At 30.9% G+C, this 13,749-nt stretch overlaps 1 protein-coding gene across 1 annotated transcript; it reads right to left on the bottom strand.

Annotated features, from left to right (window-relative positions):
- Window positions 1-4: 4 nt before the first annotated feature.
- Window positions 5-8,219, bottom strand: LOC146926331 (auxin transporter-like protein 4). The gene is made up of 9 exons (XM_085758712.1): window positions 7,708-8,219; window positions 7,242-7,469; window positions 6,955-7,140; window positions 6,281-6,393; window positions 5,976-6,159; window positions 4,685-4,782; window positions 3,811-4,018; window positions 2,567-2,824; window positions 5-588 (listed from the first exon to the last, which is right to left on the bottom strand). Exons 2-9 carry the CDS (start codon window positions 7,416-7,418, stop codon window positions 361-363), a joined length of 1,452 nt encoding a protein of 483 aa, XP_085614838.1. The 5' UTR covers window positions 7,419-7,469; window positions 7,708-8,219; the 3' UTR covers window positions 5-360.
- Window positions 8,220-13,749: the final 5,530 nt, after the last annotated feature.

Genomic DNA, 13,749 nt, shown 5'->3' with positions numbered 1-13,749 from the left:
AAACTTTTGCAACAAACATAATTTTCAACATTGAATTTATTTGTTAATTCATTGTTACATGAAACTAAGGAAACAGGTCAATTTACATTAAAACAAAGATACACTAACTTAATTGACCTATGCATTCCATAGAAAAGTTATTGCAACACTTAATAATACACTATTTTTGTTCAACTCAACTAATCTTAAAGGAGTGAATAAATATATAAAAAAAATGGAAAAACTATGCAAAACCCAACCATCATACATCAAATAAAGGGGGAAATTATTTACCCTTTTCCCTCATGTACAATACAATGTATCGAAGAAATAAGATTGTAGCTAAACTTTACTATGTTGAAGTGATTATGTAAGGTGACTCTAATGACGTGCATGAGGGGGTGGTGCATGAGGGGGTGGTGTTGGGGGCTTGCATTGGTAGCATTTAGCAAAAAGTCCAAATGTGTCAATTTGTCTTATAAAGTTGGTCATACTAGCCCATCCTCCAAACCCAAATCCAACAACCAAAACCCATACCACAATGAAGGCATTCAAGACATATACAGCTGTCCAACTTGGTAGGAAGGAAGGAGGCTTCTCAACAGCATTCTGCAAAATGAGAAAATTGTTAAAGCATAGCAAAAAAAGAAATGGAAGCTAGTTTACTAAGTAATGAAGTTTGAAGAAGATGAGCATCATAGTCCTCAGTTACTTGTGACACAAGCAATTGAAGCTTAAGATAGTTTTAGACTTAGAAATTCTGTTGTAACTACTTTGCTTAAGTTTAGGAAAGTTAGTTATGATTGAGTGTGGTGGAGATCACAGTAGTTTATGCTGATTTATCACTGAAATACTATAAATACTTGTAATTACTTCTATTGCAAGTTACGATGAAAATAATGGTTCATTGAACCAATTCTCTGATTTTTCCTTTCTTTTCATTGTTTTCCTTTCTTAACAAATGAGTGAAGAGATGAAATAGGATAGGAAGTACCTGAGTTGATAGATTTTGGTAACTGATTAAAAGAAATTTTGTGTTTATTGGATGAATATTTGTTAATCGCGATTTTGTAAACTCTGTTTTGTAAAATTGATAGTTAAAGTAGAGTTTGAGAGTGAAATGGATTTATGTATGAATATTTTCAATCATAAAACAAGTTTGATTCAAAACATAATGTAAGTTCTTGAAAGTTGAATCCATATCAAAATTACATGAACACTTATAATTTAATAAAATCAAGATTTGAAGTTATAATAAATTTTGATTCTTAATAATCAAGCATTTAGAATTATTTCAAAGGTAACAACTACTTGAGTCTTAAAGGAAGGGATTGTCTAGGCATACTAAAATCATGATTAATATAAGCAAAATCAATTTTTACAGTTCCTACAAATCAAGGGTCATCCAAAAGTAAGGACAATCCCTTATTTACAATCTCATCTTTTGGTACTTGACAAATTGTCTCTTCATGATTTGTTACTAAAAAATCCCACCTATACCAAACCATGTGATACCTTATAGTCCCTTCCACTTCTATTGTATTACTAAAAAAATCCCAAAAAAGGGAGCAACAATTATGCCAAGCAGAAAGATTTAACAAGATTGTCAAAAAAAGTATCTATGGGGTTTAAATTCTATATCCAAGGAGGCCCCTCTAATTTCAATCACCTTTCTCCCTCCCTATATGAATTATTAAGGGAGGAAGAGACCAAAGATCCAGTCAAATCCCCCAGCTCAGCATGAGGCATAGTACAATAATTCAACTGCATCAAATAACTAAAAGAAAATGACCCACTAATTGCCTCAATTCTTCTTGTAATATTTCCAAATCAAAGCCTTAAATGCTTTTGTACATTTGTTGCTCCCATTTTTTTTTTCTAGTACATAAGTAGTGAGTTGTGACCGTCTGTTTGCAAGAGATCACACAATAATGCCTATGGATAAGTGAAGGTATAATTCAACTGGGGTAACATATCTTAATCTGACTGTGAACCCACTCATTAATAGTAGGGTACAAGTACCATAAACAAGATATGGTTGTGGGGCATAAACAAGTACCATAACCCGTCTCTTTTATGAAATACATAACACTACTTGATATTAGTATACTATTTTAGTTTAGTGGAGCTGAACTTAAATTTCTTAGATAATAAGGTATTTAAATTCTAATTTTTTAGATGGAAAAAACGTAGTTGAAAGGGAAGATACCACTATAAAGGTACTAGTCAAACAGATTCTCTAACGGAGTTTATTTAATTTATTGGCAAGGTCGGAGAGGATCTAATAATTTCCCTGCAAACACATGGTCTAAATACAAATCCAAGTTTTAGCTACAAAACTTGTACCACAAACAAAATTGGACAACTCGCATTTTGACTCTTTCTACTTTTGAGCAAATTTATCGAAGTCAAAATGTGGTCGTCCAATCATCTTGATTGGGTGGCTAAGTTAAATGTATGATTTACTTATTGCGAGAATTTAAATTTCACCTATTTTTCATTGTTATTTATTTATTTATTTAAGGTGTATCAATATGATATTAGAGGATCATATAAGGAGACAAAATTAAAGATGGTAATGGTTTACCTTTCTAGCAGAGGCTGTTCTATAAGTGAGCATATGAGCTAAGGCAGGAATGATGTAGACAGTGAAGCTAACAAGTAAGGCCCCAACAGCTGAGTTTATGGGTCCAAAGAAAGGGAAAATTATTGCCAAAAACCATATAGGTATCACCACTGGTAATCTTACTAGTGCCCTCAAACATATACTCTTTGTGTCATGCATACCAATAACCTTTTCCCACACAAAATACAATGGAGTACATGCAAACCCAAATGTGATGAACTGCATTCATTTTAGAGAAGAAAAGTTGAAGTTAGTTTTTTTAAATGATATGAACCAATGGTGCTTTTTTCCAACAAAAAAAATATAATGCTCATTTTTATAAAGGAAAAACTAATTTGCAAGTTCTACACAAGTTATATCCTTGTGAAAAAAAGACACTTTTCAATAGACTAACTAAAGAAAGAATTGACAAATGCAGTATTAATCTAGGTTATTATGGGCATAAAGATAATGTTTATACTGTATTTTTGTAGTATGAATTTATAGATTATATATATAAAAGATTATAGTACCTTGTAAGTGTTATTCATAAATTTAGTGTATATATTTCTTTCTTCTTTTAAGAAAAAAATTAAAATACAAACCCAATGTTTACACTTTTGATCCTCTCCGTCACTTTTCTTCACTTTTCTTTCACTCTCTCTTCTAACTCTCTATATCTCACTTAATCTTACTCTCTCTCTCCATTATTTTTGTATTTTTAATGAAGAGGCAAAGTGAAATTAAGAGATATAGTGTTAGGAGAGGGAATGAGAGAAATTGAAAAGAGAGGATCCAAGTTCATGATTTTATTTTTATATTATCAATTATCTTAGAACAATCTAGTTCATTTTAATTAGCATTTTTTATTATTTTTTGTTTTCGTGTCAATACATATACTGTCTTATAGATTCATTTTGGTTTGGACCACCAAATACGATCATTTTTTCCACCTTTAAATTAGATTGTTCCATCAAATCTAATTATGTTCCATCTACAGATGGAACATAATAAAGTTTGATGGATCATCTAATCTAAAGGTGAAAATAATGGGGTCTAAGATTGACTTATATATTTGATAATCCAAAAGGAACTGACCATGTCTTGTATATTTTTATTGTTTTGCCATGATTATTAAAATAACATTTCTCTTTTAAAAAAAGATAATTCTTCATTAAGATGTGACATTTTATGAAATTTTACACAATGATGACTAAAAAGATTACCTGATGAATGAGCATGAGGATAACGGCAGCATCACGGAATCCATTTTTGGGGAGAAGAGAGAAAGCATTGGAATGGTTTAATAACTCATCACCAAAAGCCCAGTAAACGGCAACAGCTGAAGGAAGTGTTAATGTGAAAACGTACAAAGTTGCCAGAAAATATATGTACTTGAACTTTTGAGGTTTCCACATTGCATGCATAATCTCTCTGCAATGCAAACGTGTGTGTATGTCACAATAATTGTTCACTTTATTATAGGTACAAAAGATCTAGGCACAAAAATAATAGGAATGAAAAAGGTCACATTGAAATTTCTAAAATTAGGAATCTTATCATGTTTCCATTTTAGTTTCTCTAAAAAAAAATTCTGATTTTTTATCCTTTAATTATTTTGCTTTTCAATTTTAATCTATATTATTGTACAAAAGTAAGTTTTGTGTTCTAAACGATTTTTTTATGAATTTTATGATTAAATAATTAAATTATTTAAGTAATGGTATTTTATGATTTTATCAACGATATGTCATCAAAAAAAGTCTTTTGGAACACAAAGCATGAAAAAAAATCAATTTTGTCTCGAAACATTTTTTGACAAATTTTGTTAGAATAGGTTAGACTGGAATTGATAAAAATTAATTTTACATTGAGCTAAACAATTTACACTAACTTTAGTAAAAAAAAATCAAATATAAATTATTTTACTTTTAACTCAATTGCAACCAAGTGAAATTTTTCATGCTAACCGCGTTATTAATTGAACAACTGAACCGATATGATAGCAGATACAACGAGCTTCACAAAGAGTAGGAGAAGAAAATAATTAGAAACATGAGAAAGAAGAGGGAGAATAGATATTATATTGGTGCTACTTACACTGTCACAGCATGTCCACCAAACGTGTAGAGTATGTTAGTGGCTCCGGTGAAATACAGCACTAGCTTTGTTGGACCAGAGTGTACCACATTTTCTATCTGTAAACATGATTTGCAAAGATCAAAACATCATATTGCATATATGATTTTCAGAAATGGATCCTCTCATCTAAAATGGCGGTCCAATAAAATCTCATCCATTCATTACAAAGAAGAGAGAAAAAGATATTAGGAAAAAAAATTAATTTTAAAGGTAGAGATCAAAAATCATGAGAATTTTTTTGAAGAGAATCAATCTCCTCGATTTTTGTTTGAAATATTCTCAATCAAGGTCTACATCTATTAAGGAAAAAAATGATGTCTTGGACTCTTTAGTATTTGAAACTGACAATTATTTTAAAATAGAAAAAAAAATGTTGACAATTATTTTAAGACGAATGAAATATGAACATAAACAATGGGCCTGTTTGGTTTGGCTTCTGAGAAGCAATTCTAGCCCAAAATCAATTCTCTACAGTGCCAAAAGCAATTCTAGCCAAAAACAACGTGTTTGGTTCAGCTTTTCAGAATTGCTTTTGTCCTCCAAAAGCAATTCTCCATGAAGCTACAAATCCTAGCTTCTAGCTTTTCTAGAATCAATTCTCCTTGAACAACGTGTATATGTTTGTATATTTTATTATTACAACACGTTATTTTACTTTATTGCCCTTTATCAATTCTCATTCTTTATCAATTCTCCTTTAGCTATGTCTATTTTAGTAATTATACATTCAAAAGCAATTCTACATAATTGCATCCAAACATAAATCATTTTGTTTAATCAATTCTACATAATTGTATCTAAACATAAATCAATTCTCTCAGAATCAATTCTGTCAGAATCAATTCTATCAGAATCAATTCTCTCAGAATCAATTATATTCAAAGCTGAACCAAACGGGCAAAATATCAAAACCAACTTAGGCCTTCACAACTTTTAATGCACCGGTCCACAATTTAAAACCTTAAAATTAGAACAATGATATTTGCATACCTTTTTATTTTCAAACATCCATTAAACACTCATTTTTCTATTTCTTTCAATCACATCATCATTTTATTGCATCATTCTAATCTTTGAGTGCTTTTTATATCTATCCAACACTCAACCATTTGACCAGGATCATTTTTAATATTTAATTTTTTGAATTGCTTTGACCTTAAGAATACCAGAATTCAACTTTTTTGAGTAAAAAAAATTCTTTCAATATTAATTGTTGCAACTTGCAACTCAAGGATGAGAATTAATTTACCTGGCCATTAACTATAGCAGCTATAGCCATATACCAAGCAGTATAAGTGGTCATTCCAAGACCAAGAAATGACCAAATACGATAATTGTGGAAAGAAGGTATGAACACAGTTGTAGCACAACAAGCTCCAAAAATATAAGTCCAAGTCCTTTTGTCCAATTTATCATTTATGTAATATATATTACTGCATATTGTAATCACAACAACCAACATTAGAAAGAAAAAAAAAGTGTATAATAATTAATCAAATGAAAACCTATTTTTTATTACTCAAATTGCATTTAAAATATAAGTTAAGATCTTACCTTGCACATGCTATAAGCTGAATGACAGATCCAAAGAGGAGAAAAGTGCAATTGAAGGCTAACCCCAATGCTTTCCAATATCTACCTAGTAATCCATCAAGAACTTCAAACCACTGAAATCCACAAAAACAATGTTGTTTCAATAGTCATATTAGAAACAAATATGCATATGCATGGGAGAACCAAATTTTAATAAAAAAAGGTCAACACCCAGAAATGGATTTGTTGTTGTAACTACGTCACACATTTTTTAATCTCGACGGTCCAATCTAAATTGAAGGTCGAGATTATTTAAAATTGATTGTATTGTTTGTAATATGAATTGACTGATTTCAAATCAACAATCGAGATTGATTACTGCATGTAAATTCGTGTTTTTTCTCTTGTAGGGAATTGAATTTGAATTTTCACTATCAAGGCCACGTTCGGTTTTTTATATCATCGCAAATGTGAGAGAGGCTACATTAGTAATAATTGACTATGATTCTCTATAGTGTCAAGTATGACTATGCGACCATTACCACAACCACAATTTAAAACCCGGGAAAGAAATAAACTCTAGACATGAGATAGGAAGTACATAAAATATGTAGAATGGTTTTCAATAGTTCTCTCAAACTATTGAACTTTAACGAAAACTCATTAACCATTTTCGCTCAATCCAAAAAACTAACCTGGATGACATGGTTCTTGAAGTTAACATTTTCTTTTTCCTTTCTAGCACGGTACTCAACATAGAGTACACTAATTAGATAAGCTGTCCAGCTTCCAATAAGTCCATAGAATATCTGAAACACTATGCCTGATACCATACCAAGTTGTGAGAAAGAATATGGAAGTGTCAACAACACTTGAGCCACCTATAAAAAAAATTAATATAATTTTAGAATTAAATCATCATAAAACTATAAAAAAAAAAATGAGAATTTTTTTTTGTGTGTGGAAATTTATAATTAGTTACTTGATTTGAAGCACAACTAAACCATGCATCCCAAACAGAACCACCATGCCATAAGAAACTTTTGAAATTGAACATGGATTGGTCTTCTGCTATATCTTCTAAACTTGAACCACCTTCTTGTTCTGTCTCATTGATGTTTGTAACAATTGCTTCCTCTGTTTGGTTTTGAGACAACATTGTCTTTGTTATCCACAAAAATAAAATGGCACTGTCTTAATCTTTGTGGATCTGAAATACATAAAAAGTGACACTATTTGTTACAAAAATCATGATCATTACACAACCCCAGATCCATATAACTCAAAATTCCTTGCAGAATTCCAAAAATAAAATTTAAAAAATTCAATTAAAAAATTGCTCCATTTTTTGTTCATACTATTGTGGCAGAGGAAAATATTACTGTATTTTTACATTAAATACAAAGAAAATCTCAATATCAAGCTATAAAATCAGAATGAGGACTTACCCTTTTGAAGATTGAAAACTTTATAACAATAAAAGCTACTTATTTAATGACTCCAGCCACCAATTGGCACAGAAAAAAAGCTGTGAAAGAGAAGAATAAAAGTTGGTTTTTTATGTATTTTTGGTTTCAAGAGACTTTGAGATTTTGAACTATAAAAAGGCTATTTTAGTTACTATATATGGTACACATAAATGGATATAAAATGTTGTTTTGGTTTATACTTTATTATATATATAGAAAAATAAAAAGTAGTGTGTATGTGGAAGAGTGAAGCAACCTAGTAAGTACTAAGAAATAATGTTTTTTGTTGGTTTTTTGTTGGTGTCTTTTTCTGAAAGGAGAAAGAAAGAGATGAGAGGCATGAGAATCTACTTCACTGTTTGTTCTAAATTCTGATTCGATTTTTGGTGGTGAGGGCACTGAATTTTGAGATTAAAAGGACTGAGATTGAGACACTGATCTAATCAGTATGAGAAATGAAGTGAAGGAATCCTCTGTATTTGTATTTGTATAGTCATCAAAAAGTGGTTTCAACGGTTAAGATTATAAATTAATTAATATATATTTTTTATTTTAAAGTGACGCTGATCTTTAAATTTGCATATAGTGTTTAAGATGAGATAAGCGTCTAATCAGTGCATGAATAACATAGATAACTGTTATTTTTAATGTACTATTTTAAGATGTGCAACTAAATGTATTATTTGACGAAGTGTTATATAAAGATGTGTTATTTGTAGATGTGTTGATATAAAGATGTGTTATGCAATGTCACTTTTGGATGATTTAGGGTCAATCCCGAGGTCAAAATAGGATTTTTCAAAGTTTCTAGCACTTATACACTCGCTAAGCTAGCCTAAGGCTCGCTAAGCGAGCAAAACATCAAGTTTCTGGGCATTTTTCTCATGGGTGTATCTCTAGGCGAGCTCCCTGCTCGCTAAGCGAGCATGACAATAATAGTGTAAGTTGTTCTGTCAGTTATGGGTGTAGGGGGTGTCTTGGGCGTTCAAGGGCATTCCTTTGACGCCGATTCGCTTCTGTTTTGGGGCTTTGGTGACGGGGGGATGAGTAATTAAGATGAATTAATGTTAATAAGTTGAATTGGAATAAGAATCATGATGGTTAGAAAGGTTTTAAGGATTTAATTTAGTAACATGATTCGGTACAATCGATGAAATAACTTCATAAAAAACTTGGAATGCAGTAGTGTATTCAATTAATAGGAAGATGGGCTTAATGAAATGGTTTTCATTGACAACCAGTGAGGGAAGTGAGGAAACTTGGCAATTTTTAATAATAGACAATAGGCGACGAATTGAGTAGAAGATGTAGTTAAATGATGGGCAGGAATGTGATGTCTAAAGAAGTTTAATTTGTGAAACATGTAATGATGTGGAAAGAATGTACTATTTTAAGATGTGTAACTAAATGTATTATTTGACGATGTGTTATATAAAAATGTGTTATTTGAAGATGTGTTGATATAAAGATGTGTTATACAAAGATGTGTCATATAAACATGTGTTATCTAAAGATGTGTAATTGTTGAGTCATATAAAAATGTGCATTGTTGAGTCATTATTTGGTGTTCATGCATTCATGATCAGTCCGATTTAAAGATGTGATTTAAGATGGAAGATAAATCAATAACATACCTCGGATATCCAAAACTTGTACCACATGCATATAGAGTCGAATTAGGGACATTGCATACATAACTGCAAGTCTATTTGAAGATGTGTAATTAAAAGATGTGTAACTATTTAAAGATGTGATATTCAATGATGTGCTTCTATGTGGGTATGTGTGAATGGTATGTATTTTGCTAAATGCCTACTTGATATTCTTAATTGATGTTGGTTTAAATGTGAATATCATTTGGTTGTGACGTATACGTGCCTAAATGTAATTGATGTGTCTTTTTATTTGAATCTATACACGTGCTTATGCATCTCATATGTTGTATATATTCTCATCATCTATTGGACTGTACCCTCGCTTGGTATAGATTCGTAGGAAAGAGAAACTTGGTAGCAGTGAGTCTCAGAGGATGGTGTTGGAGCCTTCTCGTTTTTATTTATCGTTTTTGGGAGTCTTTATCGAGTCAATGCTCTGATTAGTAACACTAAGAGTTGAGATTTCATTTAATCTCATACTTTGTTCCAGAATTCGTTTTCGAATTCAATTTTGATGTTGATACAATGATTGTATAATCCTGATTGGAGCAAAACATCTGAAAACTACACACAAGGCAAAATTGATTTTTCCATCAATTTTTTCTAACCCAAATTTCAATGCAAAACTTGTGATTGCAACACTTTCACATTGAAGAATTCTGTTATTACTCAACAAATTCAAATTTAGATTTTTAAGGGATGAGGTCAATTCAGAAGTGTCTTATTGTATCTTTTATTAAAATTGATCTATCTTTCTTATTTAGTTATTTTTAGAACAGACAAAATTGAATTGGTCTAATTTAGAATCGTTCGATAGATTTAAATCTTCTATATCTTATGGATATATCACGAGATAAATAATCATCCCGGTCCTTAGATTTACTTAAGGCTTTCCAGTTGATGTGGAAGACCAGACAATGCTGCAACCATATAACATACTAAGAACTCTTATCACCAGACCAAATCAAAAGCTATGGTACAAGTTGTTGAAAAAGCGGGAATAGAGAAAATAAAGGAATATAATCACAATACAAGAATGTAACGTGGAAACTTCAAAGCCGAAGAAAAAATCATGGTTGTTGTCTAATGACAGCCATAGAATAACACTATATGAAATTTTTTTACAACATATAGACTACTTTTAAACACCAACCGACCCTGGTAGAACCACATCTTTCAAAGCAAATATCTAACGATATCTCACAACACTCTAAAACAAGAGTATAAGAGAAAGAGAAAAAGAAAGTCGGATACACACTCTAAAATTGGGATCCTTTCACCTTTACAATTCTAAGCAATGTAAAATTCTTCGATGTGTATATTTTCAACCAACACCAACATGTCATTTCCTAATCTATATTTGATACTGTATATATGTTATAACTTGTATATGTGATTTAGTTATTCTGTTAAAAATTCCAACACAAATAACTCCTCAGAGTTTGACTCTAATCCTCTCTCATTTTATATTGAGAGAGCACTAAACAAGATCGAAAATATTGATAAAATACGTATCAATTAACAATTTCCCATCAAGTTCTATTTAAGTTAAGTAATTCACAATTAACCTCAACCGAAAATTCACATTATTTTGTTTACAAAGAAACTTTCACAAAAGACAACGTTGTTTTAACGAAAATTGGAAGTTGCTTAAATTTAGCCTACACTAGCATGTGAGTAATGGTCTAAGAGACTAAGACCTAATGGCAATCACATGGTTACCTATTTGACCAAGTTTCTTTAAGAGGTTCATTATTTATTATAGTTTTGGTTGAATATAATTAAAATGACGCCGATTATAAAAATGTGTGATTATATATCATTGGTACAAATTGATAAAATATATCAAAAATATAATAGTGTACAAATTATAATAGTGTACAAATTTATTTCTTTTGAGAAATTGATAGGGTGGTTGATCTTTTAAAAACGATACATATATGGGTTTTTGTATTTTGTTAAGTAGTTATCGTACAAAATATAAGTAAATTTAGCATCGATTATATTTCACCAAAAGTATCTCATTTTCACTTTTTCGTCATAAAATAGTTGTCAATTTAGAATATCAATGATATATTTTTATTTATTTTTAACTAATATATCTTTATTTAATAAATTTCATTCAACTTAATTATCTACGGTGAAAATTTAGTGGTAAACACTCTAGTAATTTGAGATTCTTCTTATTTATAACTTCACGATTTTACCTATAAACATAAAGTCCTGAAAAGCGACTAAGCTGTTGTTTCGTAATTTTTTGAAGATATATGTAAGACGTTAAAATATGATTTTTCACCAAAAATTATATTTTTCCAACAAATGACGCATAAATTATGAATTTTTAAAGCGTCAAAAAGTCTAAAAACAAAACAACGGAAATTTTGACCTGAAAATCGAATTTAGAGTTGGTTTTTTGTAGACACCTCTATAAAGATACATAGAGAGGGTCTACAAAGTTTCGTAGAAATTTTGACTCGATTAATTTTGATTTTACAACCAAAACGAGAAAAATTGCAATTTCGCCCAGAGTAAGCATATACTCACAAGTCAAATTTAATTCCCTAGTTTTTTTTTTTTTGGTCAAGTTATTCCCTAGTTTTTCTATCATGTTAATAACATCATAAAAAACACCACCACTAAATTTTATAGTTTTTAGAGAAGGGAAAAATTAATTATGAATTTTCAATCCCCATAATTATGAATTTCTTAAACAATTCATGATTAATTAGTTTCTTTTTTAAAATCTCCAAAATTTTGTGGTGATTTTGACCTGCGAGTATATGTTGAATAAGAGCGAAATTGCAATTTCACACGTTTTGATTGAAAAATCAAAAGAAATCAATGCATGGTAAATAATGCTACAAAACTTGGCAGAAATGTCCATATATTTTTATAGAGGTATCTACAAAAATCAACTCATTTTATTTCTAGGTCGAGACTTTTGTTGTTTTATTTTTGAGTTTTTGGCTTGGAGGCTCAATGGCGAGACATTCGTTTATGCAGCTTATTTGACTTGCTTGTGTTTCGGTTAGGTGGAGCGAAAGAAATAATAGACTCTTCAACCAAAAAGAAAAATCACTAAAAAAGTTGTTAGATAGTGTAAAATTTCACAATGTCACTTTTGTTTTTGGCCATCAGAGATGGTGGTCATGCCTGCTTGTATGTTTGGGCGTTGGTTAATCTTGTCTTTTGTTTTCTTGTTGAGCAGACTTTGTTTGTAAACTTTAGTCGTCTTCTTTGACATATCTTGTGCGATTGAGGCACCTTGTTGGGTTGTTAATATATCTCATTTTTCTTCTTCAAAACAAAATACCATGATAGTTAGGCTGGGCATCATGATATGTTTGAACCTCAACGCCTCAACTTATGTGTGTGAATTTATAACGACTTTGTCATTTCATATATCTAAAAAATAAATATAATATCATGACATCCAATGGGGACTTTAAATCCAAATTTATTTTTCAACAGCAACTTGAAATCCGTAACTTACTCTGAGGGAATCGAAGATTTCAAATGTTCACATGCTAACTGATCTGACACCAAAACAATACACATTTCGTCCTTCATTAATTTAACAGAAAACCGTCACAAAATTAATGTATACTTACAGCTAACGACAGATTGGAGTAAGAGATCGAATATATCAGCTTGCAGAATCATGTGATCCACTCTCTGCATATGGCTTAATGTTTATCACAAACATATGTGTATGTATCACTTCATCATTAATTAGCTATACATAAAAAAATTGTGCCCTATATTGTATATGAAAATGCTACTCCCTCCGTTTCAAAATGAGTATCGTTTTAGGTGTTTACACACATATTAAGAAATGCAATGATTAAAAGAAAGAGAATGGTTATTTTACCAAATTATCCTTATTAACTATTGGTTAGTTTTAAAAGTAATACTTTGAAAGTAGTGTGCAGAGTATTAATTGGAGGGTATAATTGAAAAGAAAAAGTTATTATTGCATTGGAAACTGAAAACGACATTCATTTTGAAACAAATTTTTTTGGCTAAAGCGACACTCATTTTGAAACGGAGGGAGTATTATTTTTTTGCAAAACTGGCCAAGTGTGCATGCAGTGAAGGCCACTTCGGGTCTTGTTGTTTTTGGATTTCCAAACTGTTGTATTTGGATTTCCAAATTCTATTATCTACCGAAGTTGTTACTAGGTTGAGTCACGACCAGGTCGCTCTCTTTAAGACGTTTCGTGGCACTACCCAAAATTGTGCAAGGTAGACTATCAACCACGCCGCCTCCAGGATAAAACAAGCCCAGCTACAACTGTGCGGTTAACTACTGCACCGTAGAAAACCGTTCGAGAATTACACCCTCAAATATGGTACTAAGACCACT

Source organism: Medicago sativa, chromosome 4 (genome assembly GCF_051527215.1).
Source record: "Medicago sativa cultivar Bolivia chromosome 4, Bolivia_mono, whole genome shotgun sequence".
Lineage (NCBI taxonomy): Eukaryota > Viridiplantae > Streptophyta > Magnoliopsida > Fabales > Fabaceae > Medicago > Medicago sativa.
This window is presented reverse-complemented; position numbering and strand designations above follow the sequence as displayed.

What these genes read in the sequence shown, in the direction of transcription:
- LOC146926331 (XM_085758712.1), bottom strand. Translation starts at nt 7,418, where the DNA reads ATGTTGTCTCAAAACCAAACAGAGGAAGCAATTGTTACAAACATCAAT. An exon ending in CAGCTTATAGCATGTGCAAG is followed by an intron (nt 6,160 to 6,280) that starts GTAAGATCTTAA and finishes TACAATATGCAG; the next exon opens with TAATATATATTACATAAATG. An exon ending in GGTGGACATGCTGTGACAGT is followed by an intron (nt 4,019 to 4,684) that starts GTAAGTAGCACC and finishes TTTGCATTGCAG; the next exon opens with AGAGATTATGCATGCAATGT.